Raw genomic sequence first — 19,725 nt, forward strand, 5'->3', positions numbered from 1 at the left:
TCAGTGTAATGCAAGAAAATCACACCCTGATGGCAAAACACAGCCACAGATAGCGATTGGTAAAAGCAAATAAAGTACTGACATAACTTAGGATGAGAGTCAGGATAATTCTGTGTAGGGGGCGAAACAAGGTCAAGAGCCCTTATGGATCGAGTGGTGGATATTAAATAAATTATTCAGTTTAAGGAAACTTGCGGATTTATTTATATAGCTGTATGCAGCAAGGAAAGAAAAAGATGGCTACTCCAACAGTCATAAATTGGGCAAGTGTGAGGCAACGTTAGCGTATACGGCTGCTGTATGGAGAAATTGCGAATTTATGACCTTTGTTAACTACAAAATTAAGCCTTACATGAACAGCGATATCCACAGCACCTTCCTGTGCGTGGACACAAAGCTCCTCATCTTGTGACCTTATATCCATGACAGAACGCCTGTCGAAGGTGACGTGACTCTAGATTAGCAGCATATCTTGCCTCGAGGCTTCTAGACAGCCTAGTTATCTGACCAATAGATCTGAATTCTCATTCTTTCTGTCATCATAATTTCAATAAAATTTAATAATCAGTGACGAAACGAACCAACTGGAAGTCACCCAACTTCTCAGGGCTACAACAAGGAAGACAATGGTGACCTGTTATCACTGTAAAATAGCTAGAAACGTATTATAGAATAACAAAACGCCGTCAAACTGTTTGCTAAAAACGTTTTCCATTACGTTGCATACGTAGTAGAAAATATTAATTACGGTCTCGAAATATTTTTTATAGTACCCAAAGGAATTTGCTGGAAGATCTTCTGGATACGGCTTTTCGATTTTATTATAACTAAGAAAAGAAGTTAACTACAACTCCCAGCAGGAAAGCGTCCGTCCCCGGTAGCTGAGTGGTCAGTGCGACAGAATGTGCCGGCACGGTAGCTCAGCGTGTTCGGTCAGAGGGTTAGCTGCCCTCTGTAATAAAAAAACTGAGTTAATGGATAAACAACGAACTTAAACGGGTGTCTTACGACTTCCGCTCCGAGCAGATACAACGAACGAAAACGAACAAAAGCAGATCTTTAAAAAAAATAAAAAAAGAATATCAATCCGAAGGGCCCGGGTTCGATTCCCGGCTGGGTCGGAGAATTTCTACGCTCAGGGACTGCGTGTTGTGTTGTCCTAATCATCATCATTTCATTACCATCGACGGGAAAGTCGGAGAACGGTCTACCCGACGGGAGGCCCTAGTCACACGACATTTACAATTTAGCAGGAAAGTGACTCGCAAACTACAGATCAAGCCCCGTCCAGTTAGCATACTGCGGACGGGCGCTATCCTATTGAAACTACTCCGTAACGTCTTCTCCTGTGTTAAACATTTTTCACAATAATTTCTCTTGCAGCATACTGAGGTATACAACATTGGATATGAACCGATTGTAACCTAAAGGAACACCCTCCAGTCACGTAATTAATTTAAACAATTTATAGTTTTGTCTATAAAGATAGCTAACTTTGCAATAATTAAAAATACTCATGTTCATTTAACATGGCATGGAACATAATATAAGCATTTTATAAGGCTACATGGTGACAATGAACTATACGAACTATAATCTTCATATATTCTGAACGGTTTGTGTTAGGACATTCAAACTGCATGACTGTAACCTAAAGGAACACCCTCCAGTCACGTAATTAATTTAAACAATTTATAGTTTTGTCTATAAAGATAGCTAACTTTGCAATAATTAAAAATACTCATGTTCATTTAACATGGCATGGAACATAATATAAGCATTTTATAAGGCTACATGGTGACAATTATTGAACTATACGAACTATAATCTTCATATATTCTGAACGGTTTGTGTTAGGACATTCAAACTGCATGACTGGCCGCAGAGGGATGATGGGAATTACTAATTACTATGCGCATATCGGTTTAGCGACGAAGCCCACTTTCATTTGGATGAGTTCGTCAGTAAGTGAAATTGGAGCATTTGGGGGACTGAGAACACGCTTTTCGAGACAGAAGTCTCTTCATGCTCATCTGTTGACTGTGTGGTGTGCAATGTCCAGTCACGGAATAACCGGTGCGATATTCCTTGATGGCACAGTGACTACTGAACGGTACGCGAAGGTTTTGGAAGATGATTGCATGCTCATTATCCAAAGTGACCCTCAGTTCGACAAGATGTGATTGATGAAAGGCGGATGTCCTGGAGGAGAACTTTGGGAATCGCATTCCCTCTGAGGTAACCAGAGGGCATTGGCGTGGGTCTCGATAGGCCGCCATATTATCCGGATGTAAACGAAATGGTTCAAATGGCTCTGAGAACTATGGGACTTAACTTCTGAGGTACAGTCTCCTAGAACCTAGAACTACTTAAACCTAACTAACCTAAGGACATCACACACATCCATGCCCGAGGCAGGATTCGAACCTGCGACCGTAGCGGTCCTGCGGTTCCAGGCTGTAGCGCCTAGAACCACTCGGCCACTTGAATGTAAGCACAAGCGAATCCTTTTTGTGGGGCTATATTAAAGACAAGGTGTACAGCAATAACCTGGAAACCATTGCTGAGCCGAAAACAGCCATTCAGGAGGTCATCGGCAGCATCGATGTTCCAACACTTCAGCGGGTCCTGCAGAATGTCGCTATTCCTCTGCGTCACATCATCGCCAGTGATGGCATGCTTATGGAACACGTTATAACCTAAATCGGAAAATCTGTAGTGACGTTTACATTTTGACTAAAGTGTGTGCACGCCGTAGTTTGTAACTAATGAACGGTTGTTTCATATAGCTCAATAATTGTCACCGTGCATATTTGTTCAACGACACTGCCGCCAGATGTGGAAGAACCTCTCTTTTACCCGGTGACGGCAAGATGGATGCAAACGATATTGACATACTTTATACTATTTTCGCGATGTTCTGTATCCATGCAACAAGTATCTACAGATTATGACGAAACGGTTTGTGGGTCGTTGTCACATCTGAATATGACAGTTATTGTGCCGAAACCTGTATTGTCAATGTTTACACTAATTAGTGGAGATCTCGAAGTAATAAATTATTCTTTGAACATTAATTATAATGTTACGCACTTCCATTTGACGATACGTCAGTCCAGAATGAATTTTCACTCCGTAGTGGAGTGTGCGCTGATCTGAAACTTTCTGCTAGATTAAGACTGAGCGTCCTTTCCAGGTTTGAGTAGCAGTCACACACACGTCAGTCCTTAAGAAATTACGGATCCATAAATTATAGACATAACTTTTCAGCACACTAATATTCTAGCTCTCTGTTAACATCAATTTGCATTTCAAACTAAATTTGCAGCTCGTAAATTAGTCTTGTGGTAAACCAGACTCTTAAAAGCGTGAGAAATACATTGATAGCCTTACTAAGGAAACCAACAATTCATCCCTGCAGTCAGGATCGGTAATTTAAAAGAAAAAAAGCAACCGTAAAAGCGTGGTGAACCTGTATTACAATAGATAGGTGTCTGAGGAACTGTGCTACAGTTCCCCATGGACGAGTGACGCTTCGGCATCTGTTAGCGGCCTGGACACGACGGAAACAGCGTGTTGGAGCAGCGCCATGCGGACGCAGCTCCATTCATGTCGCGTCGACTGGTCGTAAAACAGCCTGCTGCTACACGCTTTATATTCTCTACTACATTTCTCGCGTAATCAAATAGCGTCATCACATGCGTCCTTTCCTCGGTCTTACCGGGATTCCATGCACTGCGCAGTAGCAACATTTGAAGATCTACCTTTGGTTCAAATGGTTCAAATGGCTCTGAGCACTATGGGACTTAACATCTATGGTCATCAGTCCCCTAGAACTTAGAACTACTTAAACCTAACTAACCTAAGGACAGCACACAACACCCAGTCATCACGTCTACCTTTGGTGTTGCACATAATCTACACTCCTGGCCATTAAAATTGCTACATCAAGAAGAAATGCAGATGTTAAACGGGTATTCGTTGGACAAATATATTATACTGGAACTGACATGTGATTAATTTTCACGCAATTTGGGTGCACAGATCCTGAGAAATCACTATCCAGAACTTCCACCTCTGGCCGTAATAGCGACCTTGATACGCCTGGGCATTGAGTCAAACAGAGCATGGATGGCATGTACAGGTACAGCTGCCCATGCAGCTTTAACACAATACCACAGTTCATCAAGAGTAGTGACTGGCGCATTGTGAAGAGCCAGTTGCTCGGCTACCATTGACCAGACATTTTCAATTGGTGAGAGATCTGGAGAATGTGCTGGCCAGGGCAGCAGTCTAACATTTTCTGTATCCAGAAAGGCCCGTACAGGACCTGCAACATGCGGTCGTGCATTATACTGCTGAAATTTAGGGTTTCGCAGAATCGAATGGAGGGTAGAGCCACGGGTCGTAACACATCTGAAATGTAACGTCCACTCTTCAAAGTGCCGTCAATGCGAACAAGAAGTGACCGAGATGTGTAACCAATGACACCCCATACAATCACGCCGGGTGATACGCCAGTATGGCGATAACGAATACACGCTTCCAATTCATCCGAAAAAATGACGTTTTACCATTCGTGCACCCAGGTTCGTCGTTGAGTACACCATCGCAGGCGCTCCTGTCTGTGATGAAGCGTCAAGAGTAACCGCAGCCACGGTCTCCGAGCTGATAGTCCATGCTGCTGCAAACGCCGTCGAACTGTTTGTGCAGATGGTTGTCTTGCAAACGTCCCCATCTGTTGACTCAGGGATCGAGACGTGGCTGCACGATCCATTACAGCCAAGCGGGTAAGATGCCTGTCATCTCGACTGCTAGTGATACGAGGCCGTTGGGATCCAGCACGGCGTTCCGTATTACCCTCCTGAATCCACCGATTCCATATTCTGCTAACAGTCATTGTATCTCGACCAACACGAGCGGCAATGTCGCGATACGATAAACCGCAATCGCAATAGGCTACAATCCGACCTTTATCAAAGTCGGAAACGTGTTGGTACGCGTTTCTCCTCCTTACACGAGGCATCACAAGAACGTTTGACCGGGCTTTATATGAGAAATCGGTTGGAAACTTTCCTCATGTCAGCACATTGTAGGTGTCGCCACCGGCGCCAGCATTGTGTGAATGCTCTGAAAAGCTAATAATTTGCATATCATAGCATCTTCTTCGTGTCGGTTAAATTTCGCGTCTGTAGCACGTCATCTTCGTGGTGTAGCAATTTTTATGACCAGTATTGTAATGGCCTTTATCGGTATTATGGATGAGATATGAAGGTTGTTAGCTAATGGTGGACAGCACCTCGTTGCTCAAATTTTTTAAAGAAACTTCTACCAATCTGTTCTCTTGCGTGATAGTTGATGGCAGTTGGAAACAAACACTCACACTAACAAATTTTGTTTAACTATCGAAAGAAAATAAACAATTTTTGCTGTGTTTTATACCGTCAATTAGCAATAAAAATATAAAATGTTTCCTTTAGCCTTTAAAAATGGAAACTTATCCCTCCTAAGGTATGAATTAATAAACGTGCGTACCCTGTGAAACATAGGAGATGGACAAAAATGTAGAAACAACGCGAGATATTAATGCTTGAAAATGAATGCAGTTGCTAGCCCATCTTGTTTGTTGCACTGTCGTATTTGACCAATAACGGCAATTGTACAACGTCCTCAATACGTTGCAAGTCTCAGTCATGTTAGAACAGTGCTCAATGTAGTGGTGAGTGGATTATGTCGTAGTTAAGTCACTTGGAAAAATTGATGGTGTTTGTATGGTGCGTGATTCTGTAAACAAAGTAGCCGAAGTGTTTGGTGTTTCAGGAGGCATCGCATCGAAAACGAGGAAAAACAAGGGACACTAACTCTCAGTGGGGACTAAAGTGTGTGTTAAGTGACCGTGAAGGACGTTCGTTCAAGAGGATTGTGATGAAAATAATAGGACATCTGCAAAAGTCTCAGCAAACCTAGTGCTGCACTCGTGAACGCTGTCAGCATCAAAACAACACGAAGACAGCTCCATAATCAGGGAACAGCAGGGTCAGCTGGAATTCCAAAACCCGCTTTTCAGTGAATCAAATGCTCGTAACAGGAAAACATGGTGCCGAAGCCATAGAGCCTAGACTATGGAGCAATGGAAGGAAGTGATTTGGTGAGATGAGTCTTGCTTTACATTATTTACGCCCCAAAAGTGAAACATGTTAGTGTTCGGCTTCGGTTTCGGTAGCCATAACGTGGTACTCCAGCGGCTCCATGACTACAAGTTAACGTTACTGCCATGTGTTATATGATCATTTTGACTAATCGGGTGTATCCTGTGCTACAGTGTTTTTTCCAAGGATGATTTTGTGTTCTAAGACGCTGTTCACACAGCGCCCGTGCCCTGGTTTTGTGAGCACCAGGATGAATTGTCGCATCTTCCCTGGCCACCAAAGTCACTATATTTCAATATTATTGACCGTTCGTGGTCTACTTCGGAAAGTAACGTGCGTGATTGCTATTCCTCTCCACCATCGTTTAGTTTCTAACGCCACCGTTTCTCCTTTACCGTATTAGGCAGGATGATGTGTGTCATGTTTGGTATTTTCATATTTTTCACCACGTCCTGTACGTTACAAATTGTCAGTATACGATAGTTAAGGAATAGACCTACTTGTACTATGACATCTTCATGTAAACACTATTAACTCTGAATGTCTTCAAGTCTGGAAGAGAGGTTTATGAAGGGAATTCAGAGCTCGGTAACAGGATTCTGCCGCAGACAATACTGTGTGATCAGAGAAGTCAAACCAATGGACTACTCGAAGGGAATAGAGATCTCTCAGAAAAAAGGTTAAAACTATGTTATCAGTTGTGGAAAAAGGTATCAGGCTGATTACCTGTGTTCAGCCTTTTATACGTCTGTTGTGTGAGAATGAAACTTTGTGATCCATCAGAGTTATACAAAATATGCATTGATCAATAGTCGCGAAGTTAAATAAAATTTTTATTAGTACAGGTAAATATTCAAAATTCTTGAAATCTACGCCCCCCCTCCCTCCCGTTCCCCCGTTCCGAGATAATTACATCACATGCAGCTACAGCAAACAAACGAAGATGGCACTGAATCAATTGTTACCTGATGAAAGAGAAAAGTCTCTCATAAGTATGAAGAAATTTCAATCGGGATTATGACCCGTGCACAGTACGTTAGTTCTGAATCCAGTCTCCAGTGTAGTGTAAATGTGTGTTGTCATTGTCTCGATGTGTTGAAATACTAGTTAGCGAAACCATTTTACAACAGAGTGAAAGAGATACTGTAGACAATTACAGCCCAAATTCTTTGTTACCAGTGTTTTCAAAAGTTTTTGAGAAATCACTGTATAGGAGAGTAATAACACATCTCGGTATACATAATTTTCTGTCGGACTCACAGTTTGGCTTCAGCAAACGAGTATCCACAGAAAACGCAACTTATTCTTTTGTGTGTGAGGCACTTTCAGGGATAACGATAGATTAAGACAGTACGTTTTTTCTTTGATTTAACACGAGCAGTTGATTGTCTGGACTGTGCAGTACTTTTTCATTATGGGATTAGGAAAAAATATATGAACGGCTTACTTCATATCTGGAAAGTAGGAAGCAGTGTTGTCCTTCAGTATTAATAAACAGGAAAGAGGTTTGAATCTGAGTGGAGTCATTTGAAGTGAATGGCGCCACAGGGTTCAGAACTAAATCCACTGCAATTCTTGATCTCAACGGCCTGCCGTTAAACGAGATAGATGCGTCATTTTTTTTCTCTTTGCAGATGACGTAAATTTGATTGTGGAAGACTTTGAACGTGGTATAAATGACGCAGGTAGCGGGGTAGCCAGTAAGATCAGCACTGAACTTCAAGGAACAGATTACTACAAAATAGTAACAAAACGCGATGCATACAGTTTCCGATGCGAAACTCATGTAAACCTAAAATTTCACTGTCGTAACGCGATCAGATAGTCGGTGAAGTCGGACATTTTAAATTCTTTGAAATGGGGTAGATGGAAGGCTTTCATGGAATCATCAGGTTCAAGATCTTGTGCAGGAACTGAATGGTGCTGTCTTCACTTTAAGAATGTCTTCCACAGGCTCTTACACTGAAACACGAAGGTTTGTCTACTTTGCCCACTTTCACTCTACTATCTCGTATGGTGTTATATTTGGGAGCAAGTGTGTGCACTCTCCAAGAATAGTCTCAGCCAGCAATAGACGGTCAGATCGAGCAGCCGTGTCTGTTAGCGAGCTCCGTGTACCCTGTCGGTCAAGGGTAAATCCTATCCCTGCCATTCCTCTACATATTTTCCATCATGGGATTTGTTGTTGATAATATTGACTCATTCAAAAGAAACTAACATTCATTCACTGAAGACTAGACGGCAAAACAATATGCGCTTGGATAACATTTCCGTAACCATTGTACCGAAAGGTGTGCACTATTGGGCGGGTTTCATTTTCAATAGGCTTCCAGAAGAACGAAAAAAAAATTGAATGATAAACGCGAAGTACTCAAATTCAAGTTGAGAGGTTTCCTTGAGAAGTGCTCCTATTCCGTAAAAGGCTTTTTGCCGATTCCCATAAGAGTTCGGGCACTGTTTGTGCATCAGCACAGAAGAATATGATCAAATGGCCGGTGAGCCTTAACTATATATGTATGAAGATGGTATCTGTTCTTTCGGACATGTCCGAGTAATGAGTATAATGGTGAATATAGTGCACGACAATAAGCTGGGAATGTGGGTCTCACGGGAAGCGTGCCAGAGATAAATCCCTGCAGTCGCACTATCCTATGTGTCCGCGGTGGCTGAGATGGCTAGAGCCTCTGCCATGTAAGCAGGAGATCCCGGGTTCGAATCCTCGTTGGGGCACACATTTTCAACTCTCCTAGTTGATTTATATCAACGCCTGTATGCAGCTATGAATATTCATTTCATTGTAATTACAATAATCGGTTGCAGAGCTTGGTAGAGGAAGGGCAGACTTAACGGCCACATAGGTTTCGACATATTTTTAGTGATTCTGTAGTTGAACTAAAAATATCAAATCATACAGTGTACAGTTAGACTATCATACCTAACAGATGTTTTTTTTTAATTCTCGTTGGAAAAAGTAATGTACCTAAATAATCAAATCAACATTTGAAGCTGACTGTAGAACAATTTTACGACAGCCAACGTACATTTTACATAACTACTACGAAGAGAAGTTAAGAAAAATTAGTACAGACAGTCGTTTTTCCCTCACTATTTCCGAGTAAAGGAAGAAAGGTGATACAATGTAAACTTCACCGTACACCCCATAACGGCTTACGGACTATATGTCGAGATATAGATTTTGAATAAATAATCCGAAAAATACTGAAGAGGCCATTGTGCCACGGTTTCTGGCATAGTGGCTAAATAGCACAAAAGAGCTTAATAAATTGACGAAATTAGTTTTACTTTCGAAAAAGAAACCTGACTTTGTCTGCAGTATAAATTACATGTTGAGAGCAAAACATTAATTATATATTAGAATTATTTTTTTCCTAGAAAAAATCGACATTACTGTCGAGAAATAATAAAATGATTAAAAAACTTTTAGACACAGTTTTTGCAAAATAGACATTTTCCTCCTCACCAATAACCGCTCACTGTTGATGGGCCCACATTGAACATCCTGGACGCGTTACCTCAACTCCAATATTGGAAACCTTTTACAGATACCACAAACCCTCCACTTGCCAGACATTTTGGTCTTCTTGGTCAAATTATGAGGATGGTTATTCCTCTAGAGCAGTTAAAATCCTGCCCCCATTGCTGATCTTTATCTGTCAGGCCGAAGCATGTCTCCAGCAACACGAAATAGCCGAAAACTTCTCTTATAACTGTGCTTCTTCGCCAAACATATATATTGGCAACAAGCACCGAGGTATCCCTTTTGTCACTATACACTCTCCAAGAAATCCTGCAGGAACACACTCGTAGAAACTCTGCCGTTTAAACAACGGGGCGCTACTTATAGATTGGTGTGCAATGATATCACAGCTTCGCACTATTTGTTTCACGTAATGAGTGAAACATAGTCCCGTGCTGTTAGTAACCTCTGCAGACTTCCGCTAAAATTTACTAACGTTCTGGTTTCGCCTGACCGTGTATGCTGACCCGTTCACCGTCCGTTGCAGAAGGGAAGTCTAACTGGCAGGAGTTACGACTCTGGGGTCACATCAATTTCCTTTTCTTGTGTGAGTTAAAGATGGACTGACGCCCTCCAAATACCTTCGTGTTGTGCTCCAGGTCGATTTTTCGTAAAAAAAAAAAAACATCTCTTCTTCAACTTATATCAGCATTCGACATGTATTTGACCAGTTCCGAAGGCCATGCTCTGCTCCACTGCCTATGTTGTTCTCTATGTGTCATTTGGACCGCAGGACTGGCACGATCATTTGCGCTTATGTGTGTATACTATAGATGTTTGCAAAAAATAAATCATTTTTTCGATATTTGATACAGATTGTTATTCATTACACTGCGTAAATATTACGTTTACTATTAATCACAAATATTATAATCATTTATTATGACTCTCCATCTCACAGTAGCACGTACACCCCATGTCCTCCACTACTTGTTGGATATATTCAAATATCTGTCTCCTCTACAGTTTTTACCTTCTGCAGCTCCGTCTAGTACGTAGAGGTCACTCCCTGATGTCGTTAACATATGTGCTATCATCCTTTCCCCTTTTTTGACAGAGGTTTCTATATGGTCCTTTTTAGCCAATTCTGCGATGAACTCATTCTTTATCTTATCCGCCCACCTAATTTTCAACATTCTTCTGTAGCGTCACTACTCAAACCCTTCGATCCTCTTCTTTTCCGGTTTTTCCACAGTCCATGATTCACTACCATACAATACTGTGCTCCAAAGATATATTCTCAGAAATTTGGTTCTCAAATTGAGTTTCTTTTTAATACGTTCAGACTTCAGTTGGCCAGGAACGCCCTCTTTGCTTCTGCTTGTCTGCTCTTTGTGTCGTCCTTTTTTCGTCCGAAATGAGTAATTTTGCTTCCAAGGTAGCAGAATTCCTTAACTTCATCACCTTCGTGGTCAGCAATTCTGATATTAAATTTCTCGATGTTCTAATTTCGGCTACATCTCATTAAGTTTATCGTATCCCGGTTTACTCTCAGTCCATATTTTGTACCCATTACACCGTTCATTCCATTCAACAGATCGTGTAATTCTTCTTCACTTTCACCGCAGATAATAATGTCATTCGTGAATCTTGGCATTGGTGTCCTTCCACCCTGGATTTTACTCCCACTCTTGAACCTTTTTTTTATTTCCGTTATTGATTCTTCGATGCACAGATAGAAAAGAAAGAGCGGAAGACTACATCCTTGTTTCACATCCTTTTTCACAGAAGCACTTCGTTCTTGGTCCTCCAGTCTTATTGTTCCATCTTGGTTCTTGTACACAATGTAAAGTATATTACCCTTCTTTCCCTGTAGCTTACTCCCATTGTCGTGAGAATTCCGAACATCTTGCGCCAATTTACACTATTGAACGCTTTTATAGGTCTACGAATCCCATGAGTGTGTCTTGGTTTTTCTTCATTCCCGCTTTCCTTATCAATCCAGACGTCGGGACTGCCTCTTTATAGTCTATACTTTCATCAAGTCAAACTGGTCATCGTCTAACGGAGGCCCAATTTCCTTTACCATTCTTCTGTATATTACTTTCGTCAGTAGCTTGGATGCATGTGCAGTTAAGCTGATTGTGCATCAGTTTTGCGCTTACCTGCCATTTCTATCTTCAGAATTATGTGGATTATATTCTTTCGAAAGTCTGATGGCAAATGACCAGGTTCATAGATTCTACACACCATCTTAAATAGTAGTATGCTTTTCAATTCCACCAGTGATGCTAGACATTCCGATATAATGTTATCTATATCTTCTACCTGATTTTATCTGAAGTCTTCCAGAGCTCTTTTAAGTTCTGACAGACACTGAATCACCTCTGTCATCTATATCGACTCAAATTTCCTCTCTTCTTTCGTCATCAGACAAGTTACCCTTCCTCATAGATGCCTCCAATGTACTCTAGCCACTTGTCCGCTGTCTCTTTTGCTTTTAACAGTAGAATTCTCACAGCAGTTTTGCTGTTAACCACCCTTGCTTCTAATTTACCGAAAGATGTTTTGACTTTTCTGTACGCTGAGTCAATTCTCCCGACGATCTTATTTTTCGATTTCTTCGCATCTTTCCTGCAGCCATTTCGGCCTGACTGCCCTACACTAGCTATTTATTTCATTTCTAAGGGATTTATATTGATATTTTCCTGTATGTCCCTGGGTATTTTTGTACTTGCTTCCTTCGGCGATCATTGGAAGTATTTTATCTGTTGCCCGAGGTTTCTTCGTAGTTACGTTCGTTGTATCTACGTTTGTCTGTCCTGCATCTGTTACTGCCCTCTTTGGAGATGGCACTCGTCGTCCATTGAACTGCCTACTCTGGATTTCCTAATGACAGTGTCGGTGTGCTTAGCGATCTTAAAACACATATCGTCACTGTACAGTACTTCACTATCCCACTTTCGTCTCCGTTTCTTCGGTCGATTCTCCTGAACTTCAGTCTACTTTTCATCATACTTAAATTGTGATATGATGTATATTTGCGCCTGGATATGCCTTAAAATTTAATATGTTTTCGGACTCTCTGCCTATCCATGATGTAATTCAGCTGGAAGCTACTCGTGTCTCCCGGTCTTTACCAAGTATATCTCTTGCTCTTATGATTCTTGAACACAGTATTCGCTATTACTAGCTAATTTTTTTTGCAGAACTCAAATAGTCTTTTTCCTCTCATTCTTACTGATAAGCCCTTATTCTCAGGGCACATTTTATTCTGTTCCTTCAGCTACAATCGCGTTCCAATCTTCCATGGCTATTAGATTTTCATCGCCTCTTACAGACTGAGTTACACGTTAAATATCCTGATATATCTTCTCTGTCTTTTCATCCCCTCATTGTGACGTTAGGTTGTATACCAGAACGTCGTTGGTGTCGTTCGTTTGCTGTCGAATCTGATGATAAGAAGTTCCCATAAGTGACACCAAAAAATGTTAGAAGAATGAATTTGTTCAGGGCGAGTATATTGGAAATTGGCTGGCCGTTTTGTCTGCCCAGACTCCGGCCCACAAATATCGTTGTTAGTTGGCGATGGACTTTTTCGTTCATTAACTACTCTCAAAAGCTAACTAATGTAAATTTGTAATAATTACGTAATGTAAAGTCCGCCGCTGTTGCTGAGTGGTCAACACGGATGATGGCGATGCAGAAGATCCAAGTTCGATTCCCGGTACTTTCAGGTAAGTTTATTTGGTGGGAGAGGTGGTAAGCGGTTCACCTAGCCTCGTGAGACCAACTGAAGAGCCACTCGACCGCTTACTAGCGGTTCCAAGATCAAGAAACCCGGCAACGACCAGGAGAGTGCTGTGTTGACCAAATGCCTCTCCATATCACGTCCAGTTACGCCAGTGGCAGGAATGATGCGGTGACAGGTCGGGCCCGGTCGCCCCATCAAGGGCCAAAACATGGAATCCTACCTTTTTCACACAAAGTGAGGTTTCAAAACCACATAAATCGTAACTACGAGACAAAGTGGTATCCCAGTTGCTTTAAATGACTATGCTTAACTGAGGGGTTTCATGCAGATACCATGCGATTGCAGCACTGTATGGACTAGAAAATTCAAATGGCCCTTATGCCCGTGCTGGCCAGTATGTCCGGCTCTCTCGGACAATCTCCTGTACAAATACGGAATTGCATATTCCCACCCGATTAAATCATTTTGCCGGATCAGCGTTAGGGCTGGCTGGACAGGTCAGTCAGTTGAGCATGTAACCGTGTAAGAAAATGTTCCTGCTAAATATTAATCTCCTGGGAAAGTTCAAATCAGCTATCATTCCGCCGCAAAGTAAAAATTCTTTTATGAAAGAACATGGATTTTTTCTTAAATACACCACTGGCCATTAAAACTGTTACACCAAGAAGAAATGCAGATGATATACGGGTATTCATTGGACAAATATATTATACTAGAACTGAAATGTGATTACATTTTCACGCAATTTGGGTGCATAGATCCTGAACAATCAGTACCCAGAACAACCACCTCTGGCCGTAATAACGGCCTTGATACGCCTGGGCATTGCGTCAAACAGAGCTTGGATAGCGTGTGCAGGTACAGCTGCCCATGCAGCTTCAACAAGATACCACAGTTCATCAGGAGTAGTGAGTGACTGGCGTATTGTGACGAGCCAGTTGCTTGGCCACCATTGACCAAACTATTTCAATTGGTGAGAGATCTGTAGAATGTGCTGGCCAGGGCAGCAGTCGAACATTTCCTGTATCCAGAAAGACCCGTACAGGACATGCAACATGCGGTCGTGCATTATCATGCTGAAATGTAGGGTTTCGCAGGGTAGAGCCACGGGTCGTAACACATCTGAAATGTAACGGCCACTGTTCAAAGTGCCGTCAATGCGAACAAGAGGTGATCGAGACGTGTAACGAATGGCAGCCTATATCATCACGCCGGGTGATACGCCAGTATGGCGATGACGAATACACGCTTCCAATGTGCGTTCACCGCGATGTCGCCAAACACGGATGCGACCATCATGATGCTGTAAACAGAACCTGGATTCATCCGAAAAAATGACGTTTTGCCATTCGTGCACCCTGGTTCGTCGTTGAGTACACCACCGCAAGCGCTCCTGCCTGTGATGCAGCGTCAAGGGTAACCGCAGCCACGGTCTCCGAGCTGATAGTCCATGCTGCTGCAAACGTCGTCGAACTGTTCGTGCAGATGGTTGTTGTATTTCAAACGTCCCCATCTGTTGACTCAGGGATCGAGACGTGGCTGCACGATCCGTTACAGCCATGCGAATAAGATGCCTGTCATCTCGACTGCTAGTGATACGAGATCGTTGGGATCCAGCACGGCGTTCCGTATTACCCTCCTGAACCCACCGATTGCATATTCCGCTAACAGTCATTGGATCTCGACCAACGCGAGCATCAATGTCGCGATACGATAAACCGCAATCGCGATAGGCTACAATCCGACCTTTATCAAAGTCGTAAACGTGATGGTGCGCATTTCTCCTCCTGACACGAGGCATCACAACAACGTTTCACCAGGCAACGCCGGTCAAGTGCTGTTTGTGTATGAGAAGTCGGTTGGAAACTATCCTCATGTCAGCACGTTGTAGGTGTCCCCACCGGCGGCAACCTTGTGTGAATGCTCTGAAAAGCAAATAATTTGCATATCACAGCATCTTCTTCCTGTCGGTTAAATTTCGCTTCTGTAGCACATCTTCGTGGTGTAGCAATTTTAATGGCTTGTAGTGTACCATTTTTTTCACTCAAATAACTTACTGCATGTGTTAAGTTGTGACGTGTCACTGCGCTGTACGGGTGTGCTTACGGGCTGCAGGTTCAACTACACGCTGCCGTACCACGGCCACAACGAGGAGGGCTACCGCAGCGGCAACAAGGTTGGCGGCTACTTCGCGGACGGCCGCGACGGCGTCGGCCGCAACGTCAAGTACCTGGCCAACGAGTTCGGCTACCAGCCCAACATCACACTGGTCGACCTGCGGCCCGACCAGGCCCACACCGAGGAGGACGAGCGCAACGCGCCGCTGCTCGGATACAAGTTCGAGTGGCTCTACTGAACACCCCCTCCAATCAGCCGTTCTCACTGCAAGACACTCTGCCTCAGACAGCGCTCCATACAACCCCTTCACCGTAGCTACATTAAAATTGCAGATGCGTTCTATCTGCACGCATTTCTACTGTAGTGAATCGTCCCACCATTTACACAGGGTGTTTCACGATTAATGCTACACACTTCTAGGGGTTCTAGAGGGAACTTAGTAGATCAAGTTTTACCTAGGAACTCATGTCCGGAAACCTCAAAACTATACACACCGGCACCTGTAAATGTGTGTACGTACGTAGTGATTCGCTGTTGACGTACCCAACTTTTTAGGGTGATGGAGAAGGATAAATGTGTCAGTCCGAGGTAAGGGTCGTAAGATATAAGGAAAAATCATTCTGATAGCTCTGGGATTGGAAAAACATAGACAGTAACTGTTGTTGTTAAGATTATAGACTAGACCACTTTTAAAGGTAGTAGCATGGACCAAAACAAGGAAGAAATATCCAGTAAACGTGGTCATTGAAATTCATATCTGAGAACCTATGAGATCTTGTTCATCTTCGCGACTGTGAAATACCTCTCCTCTTTTGAACAAGTGCTCATAACTCTTACGGAATGCATTTTTGACCTCATGTCTACTGGAGGTTTTTTTTATTTTGGTCCATACTACTACCTAGGAAGGTTGCCTACACTACAATCTTCGCAACAATAGTACAAGTACATGTATTACATTGACAGAGGTATCAAAAAGGTTTTCCCCTATAACTTTCGACGCGTTCGTTTCCTGTACAGGCACCCTCACATCAAAGTGATACATTTTTCCTTCTCCGTCGTCCTAGAAAGTTTGTTACATCATCACAGAATCATTCTGTGCAGGCATACATTTACAGGCGCTTGCGCGTTTAACTTTGACACTCTGTAGCGTCGTTGGGTGACGTTTCCGGACGTGGGTTCCCATGTGAAACTTGAACTACTAAGTCCCCTCTACAACCTCGAGAAGTGTGTAAAATGAATTCTGAAACATTCTGTAGAATACCACAACTTCTCATTGTTTTTCTCTGTTTATCACCAGTATTTCTAACGGTTGTTGTTCAACCATATTACACAGTATCACACGCCATAACATGACTATCATAAAGATTTAGTCATCACTTCGGAAGGTAAAGTTAGGCAATTAATTATTCTTTGTTTGCAGCTACGCGTGTGTTATCCTGATACATCGAAATCTCGGCGCCACAGTACCCTAGGACGCGTAGTGTAAGCAAAACATAACGGCGCAGCACATTGGTATAGTGGAGAATCGTGCGATAGTCGTTTACGGCATTTGAAGCGAAATAACACTGCAACAGAAAAATTGCGTCAAGATTTTCGTAGGTGTCTGGATTGGCCTAAGACAATGAAACATTTCTGCTGCTGTCGAAAACGAATTACCACGCGATACTCCACTGAATCAATGGTCTGCGCCATTTGGTTTAGCCTGCTCTGGGGTGCGAGACTACTGTGGTGCGGAGCGTACCTGCAAACAAGCAAATATTTAACTACGTAACTTCATGAATACCCGTCGTATTATGACTTTGATATCAGTCTTGTGACTGGTTTCGTGTAATTCTCTACAACTCCTCCTTCTTTGACAGACTCTTCGTCACTTAGTAGCAGTTACAACTAATATACTGAATTATTTCTTTTATATATTCGAATGTCTGTCCCTCCCTATAATTTTTACCTCTGTTGTCCGCTCTACTAACATGCAAATTATTCCATGCCCTAACGTTCTCGTTATATTTTTTTTCCATATTGTCCTATCCTCGTCGATTTTGCGCAGAATCACCACATTTATTACCTCATCATCATCATAATCACATCACCATCTTCATCATCGTCATTATCATCGGGGCTGCTTTCAGCTGCCCAGGTAAAATGTTACCTAAGCAATTTGCCTCCACCTCTTACTATTCCTAGCTTTCCTTTTTCACCACGGCATCTTATTGTCTTTACTTTCCCTTCAACGCCTTCTTTAATCTCGTCGAGCAACCTCTTTCATGGACGTCCAACTTTTTTTGTCTTGGCGCGTTCCTTTTCACCTACTAATGAGGGTATACGATGGTGTGCATCCGCGTTGAGCTCCCTATAGCTAATTCCATAGTCTACAGTAACTAACTTACCAGACCGGCTATTTTCAGCTTCCTTCTGTATTACCAGATATCAAATGCACGGATTACCTTCTCTTCATAGTCGACTTCCATACTGACAGTTAACTCATCTCACCATCTTCCATTCCATCGACGAACCCAATGTCTCCACGCTCTCACTTTCTTGCTGTATTACCATTCGAATATCACCACACTGTCAAAATATTTTCTCAGAAACTCAATGAGCATTGCTAGAGTACACATTACTTCCTCTTCATTTCATATCTTTACCACTGCGTTGCTCCATAATGAATATTTCACCTTGCAGGAGTGTGTGTGTGTGTGTGTGTGTGTGTGTGTGTGTGTGTGTGTGTGTGTGTGAGTGAGTGAGTGAGTGAGAGAGTGAGAGAGTGAGAGAGTGAGAGAGTGAGAGAGAGAGAGAGTGAGAGAGTGAGTGTTCATGCTGTAATGAAACTTTACAAGATGGGAAAACCGTGAGTTGCGTCGGGTTTCGAATCGTAAACTTAACCATTGGCCGACAAGGTTCTCAATCACTGAACAACTCAGGCACGCCTCATGAAACGTTTCAAGGATTCAGTACCAGTAAAATTTACCGAATTACCAAATTGCACAGAATCTCTCCTACCATCTTGAAAAATGAGCTCTCGTGGAGTATGTGTTAGCCAGACCGCGATGATTGGTTTCAGGATGGTTCTTTCACCCTGGCGACGAATGTACGCTGCAAAAAATTCAGAACAATGACAAGTTATAGATCCTCTCACGTAATCAATTTAAGTTTGCAGTAAACGCAGATAATGGTCTACACTTCGCTACAGAGTGAAAGATTAAATTTTCAAACAAAAACAGCATTCGCCTGCCATTTCCTGTCCCTTAGGATTGCTAGTCAAAGAATGCTTGGTGTCTTTAGATATCGCGAGATATGTGCTCGAAGACTGTGCAATTGAAGAGTGCCTGGCTGGAGTACTTCCTTGTTGCTAAAAATTTTTCGTTCTTTTCTGAAAAGAGGTTCATTTCATTATCAATTTAACAACTTCGACTTCAAAGTAGCTTTCTTGTTCACTACTAATTACAAAATCCTACGCTCGATAACCTGTCTTTATACAAGCATTATCTCCAATCTTTCTTGTTACTCTCGTTTATAAATAATTTAAAGTTTCCCTCGTATCATATCTAATTACCTGTATGGAGAGGGAAAACGCTCTAAGACTTCGATAAGTACAAACGCAACTCCTTATTTTAAAAGCTATTGCTACTTTATTTCATATCATGTGGACTGCCCTGTGTTCACCGCACTTTGTGTTCGCAGAAATTATAAAAGTGCAAGAATACAGACTTTACACCAAATCTACAAGCAATCTTAGAGCAAGAGACGTTGTCTTGCTTGCCAGCTTTGGTAAACGCGAATCATTTGTTGATATGATGATACTGAAATCAATGTAAATGAAATATACTGTACATTTGTAAATTTAAAAAATGTAATAAATCTCTTTTGTACTAAACTGGGACTTTAGTGACATATTTTGTTTAAGAAATGGTCATTGTTTTCAAGATGACATCACTTTAATTTTCTGCCATGGTGACCCAGGGCCAACATCATACGCCAGAGGTAAGTAAATCATATTGTACTATTTCCTACTGTGACTGGAAGCATTGTTACGTTTATAGATGGAATCCGGATCCAGATATAAGTACTTCATCCATGATTAATGATCAGCTGGTACCTCCAACTCATCTTCATTTCTCGCTGCACCTTTTGCGTTTTGAAACAACTGTTCACTAGATTTTAGGATTCATTTCCCATTTTAAAATCCGCCGATGAGAACAACACACACCGTGATAAATAACTATCAA

At 42.1% G+C, this 19,725-nt stretch overlaps 1 protein-coding gene across 1 annotated transcript in view; it reads left to right on the forward strand.

Moving 5' to 3' along the window:
- The window catches only part of LOC126204060 (protein lethal(3)malignant blood neoplasm 1), a 145,951-nt gene extending 130,164 nt beyond the window's left edge, over positions 1-15,787 (forward strand). The window contains exon 6 of the mRNA XM_049938483.1: positions 15,497-15,787. Within this exon, the coding sequence (XP_049794440.1) occupies positions 15,497-15,737 (241 nt within the window). The 3' untranslated portion in view covers positions 15,738-15,787. The remainder of the gene's footprint in view (positions 1-15,496) is intronic.
- The last annotated feature ends 3,938 nt before the right edge of the window (positions 15,788-19,725 follow it).

Source organism: Schistocerca nitens, chromosome 9 (assembly GCF_023898315.1).
Source record: "Schistocerca nitens isolate TAMUIC-IGC-003100 chromosome 9, iqSchNite1.1, whole genome shotgun sequence".
NCBI lineage: Eukaryota > Metazoa > Arthropoda > Insecta > Orthoptera > Acrididae > Schistocerca > Schistocerca nitens.